The 19898-nt window shown below is 39.9% G+C and overlaps 1 protein-coding gene across 3 annotated transcripts; it reads left to right on the top strand.

Moving 5' to 3' along the window:
* On the top strand, positions 1–19463 carry LOC143290213 (lymphoid-specific helicase-like). 3 transcript variants are annotated; one of them, XM_076599540.1, is made up of 20 exons: positions 1–126; positions 1134–1270; positions 1936–2093; positions 3301–3513; positions 4161–4212; positions 4814–4872; positions 5354–5506; positions 6497–6625; positions 7512–7694; positions 8560–8783; positions 9194–9319; positions 10097–10184; positions 10941–11102; positions 11611–11804; positions 12771–12993; positions 13541–13660; positions 14014–14133; positions 15089–15248; positions 16670–16882; positions 17485–19463. In XM_076599540.1, coding segments are annotated over exons 1-20 (2940 nt in total). In that variant the 5' UTR covers positions 1–124; the 3' UTR covers positions 17709–19463. The 3 variants fall into 3 exon arrangements, with proteins under 3 accessions (XP_076455655.1, XP_076455656.1, XP_076455657.1); XM_076599541.1 differs by having other exon boundaries at positions 5357–5506; XM_076599542.1 differs by having other exon boundaries at positions 1963–2093.
* Positions 19464–19898: the final 435 nt, after the last annotated feature.

A 19898-nucleotide genomic window follows, 5' to 3' on the forward strand; every position in this document is an offset into this window, starting at 1 on the left:
CGTTTACACAACCACGTCCTGAAGACGCGGACTGACGGCATTGGTAACGGCCTTTTGCTTTGCTGGGATATCAGTGCTGACAGAGTCACGGTCTTACTATTTCAAGAAACCAAACTCAGCAATAATGTAAGTATCTCTGAGACGTGTGTATTTAAGTTATAACCAGCCAACTTTGTCAGGGGCATGGATATCCCCTCCCGTCCCCGCCCCCGCGTGTGCCACTGCTTAACATCGCAACGGTGCTTTGCGAATTTTAATACATAAATTCTGCTGGCTCGCTATTTTTTTTCTTCATTTCATTTCACGATCAGCGTTCATCAGTCTGCCAAAAAATCTGTTGTGGTTTTGTGCATGCTGGGTTGTGTTTGTATGTCTTGTCAAACTTCCGTTACTTTGGTGATAGTTTTTTGGGGACCCGTCTTTTTTCACCGTTACTTTTACTTGTAGTTTTACTGAGTTAAGAAATTATTGAAACGGAAGGCGAAGCCAGAGGTTCAAGCACTAGCAGGTCTATCAGTAAGCATGCATGATTTGATACGGCTGTGTATGTGGTTTTGTGTGAATTGTAATTGTAACTTGAATTTACCAAAACATTTTTGTGTAGATGGATGGCCTAGCAAGCTCAGTGTATGAAAATTACTACTTATTTACACAATAGCTTGACCATTTAGAAATTGTATTTATATTGTGCTGTATCTCTCATGTGAATAGTCTGAAATCGTGAAAGTGGAAACCCCCCCCCCCAAAAAAAAAAAAACCACCCTCCAAAACCACACACACACACAAAGACACATAATTCACACACACACACACACACACACAGTGAACTGTCAGATGCAGATTTACTACAATAAAACATTAAAATGGAGAAAAACAAACAAAAAACAACCAAAAAACAGGAGAAAAACCACACCCCTTGCACACAATAGGTAACCCAAAGTCCACACTGAGGCTATTTCACTTGTGCACATATATCTACACACAAATATGACACACTGTGACAATCCAAATATTCTTGGGCATAGATGAACAACACACGTGTTCAAAGTTACAGAGAAAGATGACAACAATGCTTATCTCTGTCAAGTAATGACATTTTCTCTCATGCTGTCAGTGGTTTTGTTGTCTTGCAGGTCTGCTGCTGAAGTTGTGACACAGGTGAAAGCTGAGCTGGACCCTCGCAGTCAGTCTCCAATAAAACCGGATTCTGAAGCTATGGAACCCAGTGAGGATGCCAGATGTGTTCCATCACCATCTTCCTCCGCTTATGGTGAGTCAAGATTGGGTGTTGCATGTATAGGGTGCACTATTAAATTTGTATGAATATATTCCATTTCAAATGGTAATCCAGTTAATCCAGTGTAGAAATAAAGTATCGACTTGGTAAAAATTAAACTGGCATTTACCTCTGAAAATGGAGTATAGCTGCATACGTGGCGGGGTAAAAATGGTCATACACGTAAAAGCCCACTCGTGTACATACAACAGAATGCTGGAGTTTCAGCCCATGAACAAAGAAGATGAAGAAGAAACTGGCATTTCTGATTGGAATTTCATGTTTTACTTGTCAGAAGGATGTGTTGGGCATTTAAAAGTGGGCAGTAAATGCTGATATAGAAAAAAAAAGTTTGTCTTAAAATATGCATTTTCAGTAACAACCAAGAGTAAATTATAAATTGTAATACATGATAAGGCAAGTCGTTAATGTTGAGAGAGATGTGCCAACATACTGTGTTCAAACTGGAGTCGGAAAATATGTGCATAAGGAGAACTTATGCTGATTACAGATGCTGATCAGAGCTCCTCTAACAACCAAGAGTAAATTATAAATTGCAATATATGATAAGGCAAGTTGTTAATGTTGAGAGAGATGTGCCAACATATTGTGTTCAAACTGGATTCGGAAAATGCGTGCATAAGAAGTTCTGATTACAGATGCTGATCAGAGCTCCTCTTGTTCAGATCAGCGCAGCAGTGAGGAGACCTTGTTTCCAGGTTCTGGGCTGGTCACTGAACGAATGATAGAGGAGGAGAACAAGTTGAAAGAACAGGCTGAGCAGGAGGAACAACGGCAGAGGGAAGAAAGAGACAAGGTGAGGAAGGTGTCTTTGAAGGGGAATAGTAAATGAACTATTCTATTAATAAAGAAAACTGGTTAACCTCAATGCCATTGAATTTGTCAGCTGACGGGTACAATAGCCGAATGGTTAAAGCGTTGAACTTTCAATTTGAGGGCCCCGGGTTTGAATCAAGGTGACGGCGCCTGGAGGGTAATGGGTGGAGAATTTTACTATCTCCCAGGTCAACATATGTGCAGTCCTGCTAGTGCCTGAACCCCCTTCATGTGTATATGCAAGCAGATCAAATACGCACGCTAAAGATCCTGTAATCGATGTCGGTGTTCGGTGGGTTATGGAACGAAGAATATACCCAGCATGCACACCCCCAAAAGCAGAGTATGGCTGCCTTCATGGCGGGTTAAAAATGGTGGTACATGTAAAAGCCCACTCGCGTTTATACGAGTGAATGTGGGAGTTGCAGCCCACGAACACAGAAGAAGAAGAAGAATTTATCAGCATGGCATGGATCTGTAAAGACAGTAATTTTGTGTGCAATCAAGTGTATCTACTTTTTTTTTTTCATTTTCTTTTTTTAACAAGGAAGTTGGAATTATTTCAGCCAGGTGAAGTTTTGCTGTGGAAGAAGTTAAAATGTCAGTATCGTGATGAAAAGCGGAGAAAGATTTTTGTTGATATGAAAAATTCATTGTAAATAAAGTGCAGTTATTTTTCTTATCCCTTTTTATAAGGAAGTAACAACTGTCCATTGATAAGCCTGAATCTGTCGTAGTCGAGGGTTATTCAAATAAGTGGGACAAGAGGTATTTAGGTTGCACATGTATTTCCCACAATGGCTGAATATGGTTTGTGGTATTGCATTCCTAGTTGTTTGTAATATATGTTTAATGTTGGCAAGTCTAAAATCCGAAAATCTAAGCCACCGTTCACATATATATCTATTTTCCCTTCTGGTGCGTGAATTGTGAATTATAGCTTTGGTGATAATTCTTGAAAGTATACCATGCCAACAGTTGTCTATGAGATAGCTGTATAAAATAAAGTAGAATTTGTTTTTATTTGAGAAGCTTCATAGGACTATATTAATCAGTGGTCAATTTTTCAATGTGTACATGAATGAAAATGAAGACCGACTGGATCAAAGTTACAGATCAACAATCTTTTGCTTGTAATATGTGTTAGAGAATGCAGACTGACCTGATCACCTAACCCTTGTTCAAAGGAATGGGCTCGCATGGAGGAAGAAGACAAAGCAGAGCGCTTTGAGCGACTGAAGCATCTGCTGCAGCGCAGCAACATGTACACAGAGTATCTGATCGCACGTATGAAGCGACAGCAGGATGAGGAGGCTAGGCGGCGTGAGCGACGCGCCAAACGACAGGCACGCAAGGAAGAGAAGAGGAAGGAGGAGGAGCAGAAAGAGGCAGAGAAACAGGTGAGTTGAAGAGTTGGTGGTTTTTTCTTTTTCTTTTTATTGATTCATATATATATATTTTAGTGGAATTAATGTATTTGTGCGAGTGTAGTGGAGTCATTGTATTTGTGTGAGTGTCTTTGGGCCAGAAGTTCAAATTTAGAAGTTAGGAATTTGGGGCAGTGGGAGACATTTTTTCTGAAACATTATTATTGCATTTGTACTAGATTTGGTTTGCATGCTGTCTGCACTACATGAGTCAATGAAACATTGACTCATGTAGTGCAGACAGCATGCAAACCTTAACAGTGTAACACTGTGAAATGCCACAAGGGGAGCACTATATCAGATTTCAGTTTATTTTATGAAATATTGCTTGGAGAGGCCGGCTACATTTTATGAGATTTGTTTGGGAGAGGGATGGTTTGGATGAAATGTGAGTACTGCCACTTGGCAGACTTATTTGTTTAAAATATAATCCATTAAAAGATTTTTAGGGTAAAAAAGCAAACTCTGTTGAGCAGCCGAAAGGAAGGAAGACTGTTTAGAACCATCGTGGTAATAGATGTTAAAGTAGCAGCTGCTACTGAATATGTCTGATGTCTTCATTGATTTCCACGTTATGTTCTCTTTTTTTAACAGTTTCTTCTTTTCTTTTTGGTCAACAGGCTCAGAATTTAAATGAAGACAATTCGGAGACCAAAGAAGCAGTAAAATCTGGTGAGATGTGTGTGTGTGTGCTTCAGCACATTGGAGAGAGAATGAGAAAGAAAGAATAGGAGTACGAGTGGTATATGCTTATGTAGTTTCATTTATGTGTTATACGGTAGATAAATGTGGGGTGACAGGCATGTAACTGAAAGGTTTTGACTTCTGTATTTTCCCCACTTGATAATATAGGTTTGTCACGAAATCCACAATGTTAATCTTGTAACAAAATACACAGAAATGTTAGATGTTTAAGAAATGCCCTGTAGTATGCTTATCTTAATTTTAAATTGTCATAGAAATCAACTTTTGTTGACATTGAAACTTTAAAGGTCACAGAAATCAATGTATGTTTATGTGAAACTAAAACTGTCTCAGAAATTTATGTATGCACCTTGAATTGTCAACTGACATAATCCACTCATGTAAGTTAACCTTTAAATGGTAATAGAGAAAATCTAAGCATGCCAGAATAAGTATGACTGATATTAAACAAGGGAGAAAGCTTGATTCTGTGAATTATACTAGTAGTCAGTCATAAACTCCTATGTTCACCATATACGTCTTCCCTTGTAAACCTCACTTTAAATTTGTTTTAAACTTTGTGTTTCAGAGCCATGTCACAATTTACGTCACAAACGCAAAGCTCCTGAAGTTGAGAAACTACCCAAGGTAAGAAAAGATTTATGTCGCTGGTGGATTTTAGGAAAACTGAATTCAGTGGGGTTTAAAATTATATTTCAGGTTTGATTTGATAAAGAATTACTGTTTTTTCTCAAAAACCAGAGATCTCATGCCTGAGCTATGAGTGATCCTGTTGATTATAGAGGAAAGTCCAAAAAGCAAAGGAGTTAGAAATGGATTGACCACCTTGTAGAATAAGGAAACTTTCAGTTTATAATGAATATGGGAGGGGTTGATGTGAGGAAAATACACAGATTTGATAGTGAAGATAGTAGAGAGCTATTGTGAGGAAAATACACAGATTTGATAGTTAAGCTAATGGAGAGCTCTCATTTTCATCTCTGGAACTCTAGAACTAGGTTGTGTTTGGGGGACTTGCAATCAGTGATGTAGGAGTAGTGCCACTGAAACAGTACACAGTGCAGATGTTGGGGCAGAAAGAAATTTGTTCACCTCGTATTTCTTTCAGCAGGCTCCAGCACCCAAGAAACGCCGCACACTAAAAGAAGTGAACAAGGTGGATGAAGAGAAACCGGATGAAGTGGATGGTGTAGCTCAGGATACCAAAGTGACTGTAGCACCCCCTGTGTCTGTGTTGCCTGAAGACTTGCCTAAAACTGAGGTTAGTTTGCAGGAACCAGTGTGAGAAAAGTGTGTGAAGTTGTTAGGTTCTTTAATTTAACTGGAATATTTCAGTCGATGCACTGTTTCAGTCCAACTCTGTGGGTTGAGATTGGTGTGTGGGGAAACAGCTTCAGATGTATATGAATAGAAAACTTGATTGCAGTAAGGCCATTTTTCTGTTTGATATGTCAGTGATATTATGTTTGATTACAATTACTATAATGTGACTTGCTGGTGCACTCCGTCAAGGGTCTGATTCCTGTCCTGTCCAAACAAGTTCTCTGCCCAAGCAGAGAAATTGAAAGTAACTGCGTCTTGTAGCCTCCCTTAGTATATTACCTCCCTTCTGCCTATATGTACAGCGCCCTCTTTCCAGCCAGCCATCTTCCCTTCCTGCAATATGTGAATGCAGGCAGCTAAATTTTTGCTTACCATTGTGTCTCATTTCACATCGATTACTCTGTTTTTTTAAGTAATGTCTTCTGATTGTATCACTCTTAAAGTATCAGGCCAAAAACTGTGTAGTCTCACATTTGATTCATGTCACGTATGTTCTTCTCATGCATGCCCCGCTGCTACTTTTTCATCTCCGAGAGAAAGAGAGAGGGAGTGAGAGAGACAGAGAGGTGAGAGAGAGAGATTGGTGATAGAGAAGAGCAGACACACACACACACACACATTGACACAGGCTGACAGACGAACACTTACAGGTGGATTGAAATCCACTTACAAACTCCCCTCTCTTTCTGTTTCCAATTCATCTGCATCAAAAAAAAAAATATATTGTTTCTACTTAGATGTAGCTTGTTTCTGAAAGGTTAATATTGCTTCTTGAGCTTATTCTTGCTGTTACACTACACATAACCAAGGTGAAAAGAAAACCACATCTCTGTTCAAAGCTTTAAAACAGCTGATACATAGTGTACACAAGCCCTATCCATGTGTATGGCTCTAAAACAGCTGATTCATGGTATGCATTGACTTGCAGGTGGAGCCAGAAGACGATGAGGGGGGTGAGCGAACGTTTGAAGGGGAGGTGATTCCGCACAAACAACCCTCTTTGATGACAGGAGGAGTTCTGCGTCCATACCAACTGGATGGTTATATATGGCTGAGGGTAAGTCAGGCTAGATTATCATTGACAAGCACATGCTGATCTGTGTACATCGTAGTTGCAAAATATATGCTGACGTGTGTAGGGAGATTAATGCTGTTGACTGTCAGCTGCTATTTTTTGTGTGAACAGTTTTAGTAAAACAGGCAAAATTAAGATAATAAACTTCTTTTTTAAAATAGAAATGTGCAAATCATGAAATCAAAATATTTGTGGTATTTAGTAAAATACTTGAAAATTTTTGATGGACATGTTTAAAAAGAGAGGGAGAGAGAAAGAAGTATGGTGCTTAATTTATAAAAAAAAAAAATTGTTCACAATAGTTTTAGAATTTATTTTCATACGCTGATAACAACAGTTCTTCTGTATTTAAATCAGATAATATTATCAGTTGATGATATGAGGAACATTCCAGGTTACAACGATGAAAAACATGATTCATTAAAACAGATGAAAAATGAAGCAAATGCTCCTTTCATTTTCAGAGAATTAAGAAAAGATTAATGCAGACAATAACAGAAATATTGTGTTTGCCAGACATGAGAACAGTGAACAGGATCCTGGTAGAAAGCAAAAAATTATTGCAGACAAGAAATATTGTAGATGTTCAAGAAAGGTTTGAATAGAATCATGGCAGTGAGCAAAAAGTATTGCAGTCACAGAGTCAGTCATATAAATATTGTGTCTTCCAGATGTACAAGAACAGCATGAATGTAGTCATGACAATGAGCAAAAGTTATTACTGACAGTTACAGAAATAGTGTCTTTTAGGTATTGTACTGGAACAGTGTGAGTGTTTTCCAGATGCTGGACAAGAATGAATGTGAATGGAATCCTAACAGTAAGCGAAAATATTGGCAGTCAATCACGAACATACTGTGTTTTCCAGACGCTGTATGAGAACGGTGTGAACGGAATCCTGGCGGATGAGATGGGTCTGGGGAAGACGGTGCAGTGTGTGGCCATGCTGTCTCACATGGTGTACATGGGCGTGCCCGGCCCTTTCATGGTCTGTGCCCCACTGTCCACCCTGCCCAACTGGTACAACGAATTCAAGCGCTTCTCTCCCACGGTCAGTCTGGACATTGTTCTTTCTGTGTGTTTGGAATAGATGTGGACGAACAGTGCTTCTGACAACTTTGACAAACTCAGTAGTTACTTGCATGTTTTTGGTGGACTACCTGTCTGAGACTTGAAGACTAATACCCCCAATTCTGTCAAAATTTCAGCAAGTTATTTTAACTTGGGATTGGAATGTCCAAGGATACAGAAAGAGCTATGGATGCAAGATGAGTAGGCTTCAGATCAAAGAAAGTGTTGTGTGGATCAGGATTGAAATAGGCAGCAACGGCACACAGCCTTTGGTGTGTGTCTGGATTTTTTTTACCCAAGACTTTTTGGCCAACTGTCTTATCATGTGACTGCCTTTCCCAGTATCATTAGCACATCAGAATTGAGATGAGAATTGTAATTTTTCTCAACAGTGTTAAAAAGAATGAAAGTGAAAATATTGACAAATGTTACATTAGATACGATTTATGACACTCGCACCCACATCCACTCCTACTCGCACACACACACACACACACACTGAGGGAGCGCCACTTTTTAAGAAAACTCGAAACTGCTCTTGTGTAGGAGGCTGTGACTAAAGTGCAGAAAAATATTCTGGGTAAATAGTGGTGATGTTTGTTTTTCAGATAACACTATTTACACAAAAGTATAGGCTCTCAAAGCCAGATTAGGATGTTGGGTTTAGAAGGTGTGGCATCTGCCCCTGTTTTTTGTATATTAAAAATATTTACAGCAGACGTGTAGTTTTTATGGATCAGTCTGCACTTATTGACATCTTCTTGAAACCAAAACTGTATTTCGGGTTGTGTATCGGTTTAACGATCAAACAAGTAAATGATTTTTTCATGCTTGGGTGTTTTCAGGTCCCAGTCATGTTCTATCACGGCTCGAAGGAAGAACGCAAAGAACTGAGGGAGAAAATCGACCAGCCCCACCTGGTGCGTGAAGGGGTGTATGTGCGACCGATTGTCATCACGTCGTACGAAGTGGCCATGATGGATCAGAAGCAGCTGCAGAAGGTGGAGTGGCGCTACCTGGTGGTGGACGAGGGTCACCGCATCAAGAACACTCACTGCAGACTGATCAAGTGAGCCTTCTAAGGAATAAAAAGAAAATGTTGTGTCACCTTTTTTGTCAATACAGGTTTCCCTATGTGAAATTTTTGGCTGCACTCCCCAGTTTGAGGGCATTACTTCAGGGAAGTGCCACCCTTTAAAAAGTATATATAAAAAGAAAAAAGAATCTGCCTGCTAGTGTGTTTGTTTTCCACTGTAAGTGGATTTTTGTTCAGAATTTTGCAAAATTAAAAAAATTATTGTTGCAAAGGGTTTTTCTACATGCTTGAAGCGCATTCTACACACGGGGGAGGGGTGTGTGGGGGGGAGGACCTGGTGCCTGATTTGTTAGCAACAAAAAATGTTTGCAGCATGCTGCTTGTTTACAAGACCAATACCTGGTGCCCTATTTGTCAGCAACAAATAATGTTACTGGTTGCAGCGCACTGCGCGTGTACAGGACCACCAATCGTCTGCTGCTGACAGGGACCCCACTGCAGAACAACCTGGCGGAGTTGTGGTCCCTGCTGAACTTCTTGCTACCTGAAATCTTTGATGACCTTGGCAGGTACCTGTACAACATATTAGATTTTTGGAATACCAAGAATTATAAGATGATACAGATAGTGAGCCACAAAAATTTGTGGATACAGATTCTGATAGTTTATGAGCTACAAGAATCATTGGAAAAAGTTTATGAGCTGTTTGTTGGATAGAGATAGTTAACTCTTTCCATACGGACGGCAAAAGAGACGACGTTAACAGCGTTTCACCCCAATTACCATCATCAAAATATTGCAAGCGGAAGGCTCTTATACTGAAAAGGTGAATGTTGACAAAGAATACCACAATTCTGACGACGGAAGTTAAAGGTTGGGTCATTCAGACACCCACTGGACATCCAAGAGGTCTGTGTAGAGGAGAAGAGAGGACTGGCTGTACTGAGTGAGTTAATGAACCACAAGAATTGGTGGATGCAGATAGTTGATGAGCCACAAGAGTTGTTAGATACAGTTAATAAGCTACAAGAATTGTTGGATACAATTAATGAGCCACAATGATTGTAGGACACAGTAAATCAGCCACAAGAATTGTTGGATACGGTTAATTAATTAACCATAGGAATTGTTGGTATGGTTAATGAGCCAAAGAATTGTTAGTTACAATTAATGAGCCACAAGAATCGTTATAGACAGTTGATGATCTGAGGATTTTTTGGATACAGGTATTGAGCCACGAGCATTGTTGGATACAGTTGATAAGCCACATGAATTGTTGGTCTGTGACAGTTGATAAGCCAGTGAACTTGTTTTGATTCTAATGAAAGACGTTAATTTGTTTTCAGTTTTGAGGCTTGGTTTGACATCGAGCACATTGGAGAGGAGATGGCGGCCGATAAGCAAAAGAAAGATGTCTTGTCCATGCTGCATCAGGTCAGTTGGGATCAGTGTGTATCCTTTATCTGTGTATTGTTTATGTTGTTCATTGTGTTCGTGACAGTTAAAGAGGCATAGACAGGTGGAGATAAAGAGGCAACAAATGAAAAACAATGAGGTTCCATGTAGATAGCATCTTACAGATATATTTAATTACACATACTTAACCTTGACCCACTAGTGCAGACTCTGGCAGGGGTCTGATTCCTGTCCTGTGCAAACTACTACCCGCCTATGCGGAGAAAACGAAAGTAGCTATGGCCGATAACCTCCCGAAGTAGATATATTTTTCTTTAGAACAAGAGATTAAATTTCTGATGCGGTTTCGTGCAGTGGATAGTTCCAGGGCATGTGGATATATTCTATCATTTCCACAGTAAGCAGGGAAAACATTTAGCATGTACACTGTCATAAAGACTGCTGGTAAATGAATTTCTTGGTTTATCTTCTCACATGGTAACTTCTTTGGTGAGCTGTTGTTACTGTGGCTTGTTATGGTTTTAGTACTGTTATTCACCCACTTCCATACAGTGTCATTGTTATTTACATTCTGCCTGTGATAAATGCGATGATAATGAATGAAGTCATGGGGAAAGACTGTTAGTTTGTGTGTATTCTCTGTGTTCCATTATTTTTCTCTTGTTCATCCTGCATTAAAAGAATGGACAGGACTGGTTTAATGAAGACAGAAAAAGGAAAAGGATGCTGTGAACTGTAGTTGTGATGATTGTGTGACTTGATGTCCGATGACAGATTCTCACTCCTTTTATGCTGCGACGGCTGAAGACGGATGTTGACCTGCGTATCCCGCCAAAGAAGGAGGTCATTGTGTACGCCCCTCTGTGCCCCCTGCAGAAAGACTTTTATGCCGCTCTCATTGACAGAACCATTTTTGCCAAGATTCAGGAGAAAAATGTAAGTGTTCAGTAGATATACGTTATTGGAGATGTTTCTGCATGTGCGTAATGGAGAAAGGCTTGTGTGCTGCACTTGTTGACAGAACTACTTTTGCCAAGATCCAGGAGAAATGACTTTAAGACCTGCATAGTAATGGATATATGCATGTGTTGTAAGAAATAATGCATGTTTTCTAGGCATTTAAAGCTTGTAAGTACCATAGTTAAGAAATTTTGTGCTTGTTTGTACAAAATAACAAAAACCTACAAATCTTGAAATGTGTATGCTGATGAATTTTTAAATATTGATTGTCTTTGATGGGATTTATCATTTTTATTTCTGCTTTGTTAGTTCGATAATGAACATTTTCTGTTGCTTAATGTATGAATGTGTAAAGTATTGTATGGTTGTTGTTGTTGTTTTTTAATTTTCAAACGGCTCCAGTGAACACTTAAATATTATAAGATAGGTTCGGGAATTATCATTATTATTTAATTATTTAAAGAATTCGACCCCTTGATTTCAGGGTACCTTGGAGAAAATGGAAGTGGACCGGAACGGGCGCCCACTGCGCAAGGTGACGAAGCACAAAATCAACTACAGCCTGATGATCAGCTGCGACAAAGATGACCGGGAGTGCCGCACGTCCCGACAGAAAGCCCAGGAGGAGGAGGAGATAGAGAGCTGGGTGCAGGCCATGGTGAAGATGCAGCAGAAAAGGTCAGTGTGGGGTCACTGTCAACGGGGCTGAAGGGAGGTAATATACCAAGGGAAATCATAAGCTGCACTTTCTTTCAATTTCTCTGTATCAGCAGAGAAGTGGTTAGCGCAGGACATGAGTCATACCACTGCCAGAGTCTGCACCTGAGGGCTGTGATGAATAAGTTAGATTTAACATAACATTTGTGGCCAGGGGGGTTGAAATTCATTTAGGGACTGTCAGCCATACCTGAACATTGACCCCCCCTTACACTCACAAACACCTTGGTTCAGTCAGTTGTACCCTTTATTACAATATATTGCAGAATTGCATTAAGATGTTGAACCTCTTGATTGATCAATGGAACCTACACACCTAAGATTCATGCAACCAAGCAAAGCCTGTTTTTAAGCATTACAACAAAACACTGTGCATAGCACATTGATCAACCAACACATTATACAAGTATGTAAGTCTGCAGACCACAAATTACAAGGTAAGAAAGTCTTTGGGTGACAAATTAAAAGGTTTTACAAGTCTTTAGACAACATATTATACAGGTATGTCTTCAGACTACACATTATTAGGAATGAAAGTCTTAAGGCTATATACAGGCTTGCAAGTCGTCAGACAGCACATTTTTAGGTATGATAGTCTCAAAGTTACACATTATTCAGGCATGAAGTCATTGGATGACACATTTATCAGGTATGAAGTTCTCCAGGCTGCACATAATACAGTTATGAAAGTCTTCAGGCTTCAAATACAGGCATGAAAGTCTTCAGACAACATATTTTAATGGATATGAAAGCGTGTTGGGTTACACTGCTGTCAGGCATCTGCTTGGCAGATGTGGTGTAGTGTATATGGATTTGACCAAACGCAGTGACACCTTGAACTACTGATACTGATATGAAAGTTTGAAGGCTGCACATTCTTGAAAGTCGACAGTCGACACTTTGTATGGGCTGACACCTGGTGTGCAGAGAGGAGAAGCCAGCCCCCGAACAGAGGGTGTCACAGCTGACGATCAAACTGCGCAACGTGATGATGCAGCTTCGCAAGTGCTGTTCCCACCCCTTCCTTCTGGAGCATCCGCTGGACAAGAAGACGGGAGAACTCAGCCTGGATGAGAGAGTGATCTCCCAGTCCGGCAAGATGCTTATCCTTGACCGCATGCTTAAAGAGCTGCACCGCCGCGGTCACAAGGTGAGGGGGTGAAATAGTGATCACTGATGTGTGTATAGGGGGTGAAATAGTGATCACTGATGTTTGTAAAGGGGGTGAAATAGTGATCACTGATGTGTGTATAGGGGGGTGAAATAGTGATCACAGATGTGTGTATTATATAGATAGACAGGGATACTAAATAGTGACCAGCCTCGATCAGAGACCAAGCTCAAAGCGCTTTACATAACATGGGGTCATTTGGACAAAAGGCTGCCTACATAGGTAGAGCTGACTGACAGCTGCTATTGGGCGATCATCATTCGTTTCCTGTGTTGTTCAATTCAGGTTTCAGGCACACATACACATACCCATTCAGACAGCTATGTAATATTTATACATGTATGGCTGTTGTTTTTATATACACCTTGTTGGAAGCCATACTCTGTTTTCGGGGGGTGTGTATGCTGGGTATGGTCTTTTTGTTTCTATAACCCACTGAATGCTAACATGGGTTATAGGATTTTTAATGTGTGTATTTGATCTTGTACAGCACTGGTGGTGAAGGATTGGTGTGATGGTGTTTCAGGTTCTGATCTTTAGCCAGATGACTAAGATGCTGGACCTGCTAGAAGACTTCTGTGTTCTGCGTCACTATGGCTACTGTCGCCTGGATGGGGCCATGAATATTCATGATAGGAGGGACAGTGTGAGTAGTGTTGATTTATTTATTTTTTTTTTTTTTAAATATTTTTTTAATATTCTGAATTGCTGTGTGCAGCCAAAGTGCATACCATCTCATTTTGTTTACGATCCTTTGTGATTGTGCAAAGATGTGTTTTTTTGGTCAATATTTCTCTCTTTTTAATTTTCTCTTTTAAAAAACAAAACAAAACTAAAGTATGAATTAAGCTCCAGATGATTGCACACTTACAGTGTATAATTAACCATCACATGACTGTACCACTTAAATTTGCGTGGTTCACCATTATGTGACAGCACCACCTACAATGTATGGTTTACCATCAGGTGTCTTCACCTCTAATGATGTATGGTTTACAGATGGCAGAGTATCAGAGGGCAGACTCTGACAAGTTTGTGTTCCTGCTGAGCACCAGAGCCGGGGGTCTGGGCATCAATCTGACTGCCGCAGACACCGTCATCATCTATGACAGTGACTGGGTGAGGGGGCCAGTGCCTGTTCAATGCTCTGTCTTTCACCATGGTTGGCTGGTTTTCCAGAGAACAGAAATTATTTAATTACACATACTTAACCGTGACCCAACTAGTGCAGACTCCGGCAGGGATCTGACATTCCTGTCCTGTGCAAACTACTATCCGCCTATGCAGAGAAAACGAAAGTACTATGGCCGATAACCTCACATCATTTTACATTGTATTTTCCTGCTTTTCTGGATGCAGATTATCTTTGTAATATTTAGCAATTTCTGACAGTTCCTGAAGTTGTGAAATATCAGTTTGTTGTGTTTTGAGATGAAAGACTTTGGTAAGTTGTGTAATTGTTGTCATTTGTGTTTCTTATGGTCAGATGAATTGAATTAAAAGAGGAATAACTTTCCATATTTTTAAGTATGAGGTAAAATGGAGAATTGTTTTGAAAAGAAAAGAAAATTTTATGCGACCCAGACAGTATGACTTGAACAGCAATATAGCAGATCAGTTTATTTCCTATTTAATTCTTCTGTTTTATTATGACAGCATGTATTATTGATAGTGCAGGGGCTCAGAACCCTGACAGCTAACATCTTTTTAGGGGGAAAGGGGGGTGGATTACAAAAATCAATGTGGGGCACTAAAATCAAGACTTAACAAGCAACACAAAGGGAATGTGTCGATGATAAAGCAAGTGCGCACACACACACACACACACACACACACATACACACACACACACACACACACACACTCAAATGCATTCATGCACGCACAACCACACCACCACCTCCACCATCAAATACACACACACACACACACACACACACACACACACACAAATTTACACAAACCACACACCACATCACATTTACATGGAGGTAGGTAAGAAAATCCCCCCCCCCTTTCCTATTTTAAACCAGTGCCCTAAAAATGAAAATGAGATTCGTTTCTGTCCCCCTAGAACCCACAGTGTGACCTGCAGGCCCAAGACCGGTGTCATCGCATCGGTCAGACCCGGCCTGTCATGGTGTATCGACTGGTCACAGCCAATACCATCGACCAGCGCATTGTGGAACGTGCTGCCGCCAAACGCAAGCTGGAAAAACTAGTCATCCATCAGGGTCAGTGTAGTGTTGTGGGGAAAGAGTTGTTGGTTGGAAACTGGTAAATAAGTGGAGAGATAAGTGTTTTTATTTTCCATCATTATTGCACAGAGAGATGTGTAATCAGTCGTATTTTTTCATGGTTATTATATTGAAAGTGTAAGTTATATTCTTTGCACAGTTTTTGCATGGAAATATGTGTGAGAAGTGATTTTTTTTTCTATTTATAACAGGGGAGTAAATTACAAGTTGCAAATTAAAGCAGTGTAAACTGGAAATTTGTTAATATATTAACCTGGAGAGCTATAGAGGAAAAGATGTGTTCAATTGGAGTTTTGATTTCAATAGAACATGATTTTTAGTAGGAATTTTGATAATAGCAGAGAAAGAGCTTAGAAGAACTGAGATTTTTAGCTGAAAATGAAAAGTAGCAAGGAGAGTTTTATGGGATCTGACATTTTTGGTTTGGAATTGTTATAAGCAGGACATTTTTATAGGAACAGATATTTCTGTATTCCATAAACCAGGCTCCTCCGACAATAAGGAACAAAGATATTCTAATCTGTTGCTTCTCAGTCAGTAAGGAACAGATATCTCTTAAACTCTTTTATTAGCCAGGTTCCACAGACAAATTAGAACAGATATCGCCAACATTTCTTTATATGTCAGGCTTCATAACAAAATCTTTCCAACTTCTGGTAAAGTGCTTTAATGTAGAGGGGTGTGAGCAAACATAGTCATATGTAAAAAGATATTTGCTTATAATGGTGTTGGAAAGCACATGGTAATGGGGATATCTGCTCATGGATCCTTACACAATTCACAACGAAGTCATGATCAGACAAGACGAGACGATAAATCAAGGTCCTGTGTGGAGCATCAACAAAGTGCATGTTAAAAACCCACAGTGACTATAGGGATGTCGCTGACGAAAAAATGTAGGAAGATCCACTTTGATAGTATAACAAATTCACACAGTGACAGAAAAACAAAACAAAATGAATATGGGCACCAGTGTGTTTTGGTGATGTGTCTCTCTTGGGTGAGGAGTCCTAGTTTCACACTGAGAAATTTGTTCTGACAATAATTGATAACACAATACAATACAAAAATGTGGAGTCAGAATGTAACATTGTAAAATTGTATAATTCTTTTGTTCAACAGATTTCTCTGGGTGAAATTTGGGATGCTCACCATTGGGAGGGAGCATCACTACAGTGCAGCACTGCCCATATTTTTGTTGTTGTTTTTTCTGTCAGCAAGTGTACTTGTTTTCAGTGGAAGGAGATAAAATACTTTGATCCTGTGCTGTCTGATTCTCTTACCTAGACGGACGCGTTACCACTTGGCCACCACGCCACAGAGCATGGTAAACATACCAGTACTTTCACTCCATTTCTGCAGGTTGTGTTACCGGTACTTTGCCCACAATGTTGCAGGCAAGTTCAAGAGCGGCATCAAGAACTTCAAGACCTCTCTAGAGCCCATCAGCAGTGAGGAGCTGCTGGAGCTTCTCAATTCCAGGGATCACGAGTCGGAGATCGGTGGCACTCAGGGTAAGGAGGTCATCAGCGATGCTGACCTGGCTGAACTGTTGGACCGCTCTGACCTGGAAACCAAGTGGAAAGCCAAGGTGTTGAAGGCCGAAGGAGGTGAGAGAGCATGGAAGTTGTCTTGGGTGAAGTTTTGATGTGAGGAAAGAAAGTTGCTTTCTGAAGTCAGTTATTTCTTTGTTTATCAATCCAAAAATAATGCTCAGGTTTGAAAATGTATTTGTTGTTTTGAAGGGAGATGAATGGAGAATATAGTTATCATATGTTCAGTGTTGGCAGGATGAGATAACTCCCTATTGGAGGAAGAAAAGTCTAGATGTATAGAAAAAAATACACAAAGTAGTTTTCAGCAATACTTTCGTTTTTGTACTTCTGTTTTCTATCAAAATACATAGTTGCTATTGTTGATGTTGTGTGGAAAATCAAACAAAATTTAGCTTCTTTCCTATACTGAAATTCATGGAAGTCATGTTGACATGCTTCAAAATGCAAAAATCTGCACCAAAATCAAGCAGAAAGCTGCTTATGCTTTTGAACACACACAGTAAGACAGTCACCACTTGCAAGTAAGTGTATGCACGTGACTGGCTGGACTGATGATAGTGCAGTTACCATTGAAGCACAGAATATCCACGGTTGATAGTGAATGGTTTAAATGGATCAGGAGTAGTGTGTGAAGTGGTGATGTTTTTTTTGTTCAGAGATGCGTGCGGAGAAGGGAGAAGACAGCAAAGATCTCTCCAGTGTTCAACCACCCCCCACACCGCCCCCTACCAGCCAGCCCAAGGAAGGCAGACGGCGGTCACAGAGAGGACAATCCTTGGCCAAGAAGACCCCCACTCCCTCTGCCCCGGCTTCCAAACACACCGTCTTCAAAGTGATTGACATTGATGAGGGGGGCTTCATTTCTGCAGATGTTTCATGATGTGTTTCATAGACTTTCTGGTTCTACTTCCTGGTTCTGTGTACTGTAGATGAGCAGGGATCAGGTTCGACATCGGTCATTGACGCATTTAATTTTGAAATGACCTATTGTTTTTCAAGTTGCCAACATGACTTATTGTTTTTATGACCAGTCGGTCAACCAAAGTAACCATCTCTCTCTCTTTTTAACGATCGCGATCGCTTTGTCGTCTGCTCCTACAGGAAATGACTATAAACTGGTTTATTATAATACGGATCCGTGACGAAACGAATCTTTATCGCTGCCTTTCGCGAGCTTCGGCGAGAAGAATTGGCGTTCCCACTTTTGCATTTACCAGGTGATATTTGACCTATTGATTTTCAAAATGACCTATTGATTTTATGTTCTTCCGGTCATATGACCTATTGTCTATTGAACCTAACCTGATCTCTGGATGAGTGTCATTTAGGGGATAGCAGCCCTGATGGTGTTTTTGTTGACCTGAGAAAACATCCGTATTCATGCTGGCATTCACATTTGTGCTGGCTACCATATGTGTGTTTTTTGAATTGGGGATTTAATTACACATACTTAACCGTGACCCATGAGTGCAGAATCCGGCAGGGGTCTGACATTCCTATCCTGTGCAAACTACTATCCGCCTATGCGGAGAAAACAAAAGTAGCTACGGCTGAAAACCTCCCGGAAGTAGATAACCTCCCCTTTGCCCCCCTGACTAGCGCCCTCTTTTCCCGGCAGCCATTATGACTTCTGTGCCTGTGCTCTTCATACGGCTAAGTTTTTTTTTTTGTATTTTCTGTTTGTCTGTCGATTCTCTGGCGTTCTTGTTTTTTGTCAAATAGAATATTGAAGTTTGCACCTTCAATTTCTGCTTTTAAGATTTTCAGTTCTGACGAATTCTTAGCTTTAAAATTTTTTTTTTTTTTTTTTTTACTTTCTTCTGATTTGTGATAAAGGGTGAGAGCATGTTTGGCAGTTGATGGTTACTGCTCAGTGTTCAGGTTGGAAATATTTATGGTTTTTCCTCTTTGGGAGGAGAGGTGGTGGGGTACTTAAATTTTTTAGGTTGGACAGTTCAGTTGTGCTCTTACCTTCGGGTTGTAACACCTGCAGGTTAATGGTTTTTTATTTATTTAATTTTTTTTTAATAATAGTTAAATCATTTCTTGATGTTCTTCTGTCAATTTCTTGTATATGGTCAGCAATTTTTTGACACTGAGAGAAATCAGCATCTCTTTCTATACAAATGAAGGTTGGTCATGGTGATGGATGTTGTCGATACATCAGTCCACAAGAGAAACATTAAGCTTCAAGAATCTTGCTCTTTGAACTACCTTCAGCTGAGGAGTACGTGCAAAGACAGATCGAAGATTTTCACTCCCACATTTTTGCTTTGGAAAAAGGTAAACTTTAAGAACTTGTGTTCCTAAGTTGCAAGACTAATTCCATAATTCCATTTTCTCTCTCCAGAGAAGGATGTTTCGGATGTATTTGACCAGCAGATGTATTTCCTTCCAGTTCTGTATGATTTCTAAATAGGCAGTTTCACTTCACGCTGCCCTCTTGTTGTGGACATTATGTTTGGGCAGATTCCAGCATGTGGATACTGAAGGCATGTTCAGTATAATCTGTATCCCTGCCTGTTGGAAATTAAATGCTGAAAATTTCCTCTCTTATGTTCCTGTCTTGTTTCAGGCTTTCTCCTATTTCTTTCTGTTTCTCATTCTATCTTGTTTTCTGCCTTGATGATTCATATAGTTTTTAGAGGCGTTTGATTGGCTGAGAGCGGTGGGCCCATCTTTTCACTGTTAGCCGCGCGAAATTTGGCCAAGCAGAGCAAACCAATAGGCCTAGTTTGCATCAGTTTGACATGGTACAGTATATGACACCAAACTTAGTTTTTTTTCTCTAGATAGCCTGGAATATAGATATTTTTTCTGAACTTGAGAATTTGGCGCTCTTACTATGTTGTATTCATTTTTTGCAGTTAAAATGTGCAAGTTGTCCATTGGCACATTTTTGTTTTGTATGTGTGTTACTGTCAGTTGTATGTTTGTATTAATTATGACAGTTTTTATGTTCATGTTTTTCTTTATCTTCTGATGAAACAGTGATGGAGAGGCCAGTGTCATGAATGTGACTGTGTGCCTTTAAAAAAAACAACTTTTTTTCATAATTTAAAAATAAATT

Source organism: Babylonia areolata, chromosome 15 (assembly GCF_041734735.1).
Source record: "Babylonia areolata isolate BAREFJ2019XMU chromosome 15, ASM4173473v1, whole genome shotgun sequence".
NCBI classification, from domain to species: domain Eukaryota; kingdom Metazoa; phylum Mollusca; class Gastropoda; order Neogastropoda; family Buccinidae; genus Babylonia; species Babylonia areolata.

What these genes read in the sequence shown, in the direction of transcription:
- LOC143290213 (XM_076599540.1), top strand. An exon ending in AGAAAGAGGCAGAGAAACAG is followed by an intron (nt 3,514 to 4,160) that starts GTGAGTTGAAGA and finishes TTTGGTCAACAG; the next exon opens with GCTCAGAATTTAAATGAAGA. An exon ending in ATCTTTGATGACCTTGGCAG is followed by an intron (nt 9,320 to 10,096) that starts GTACCTGTACAA and finishes ATTTGTTTTCAG; the next exon opens with TTTTGAGGCTTGGTTTGACA.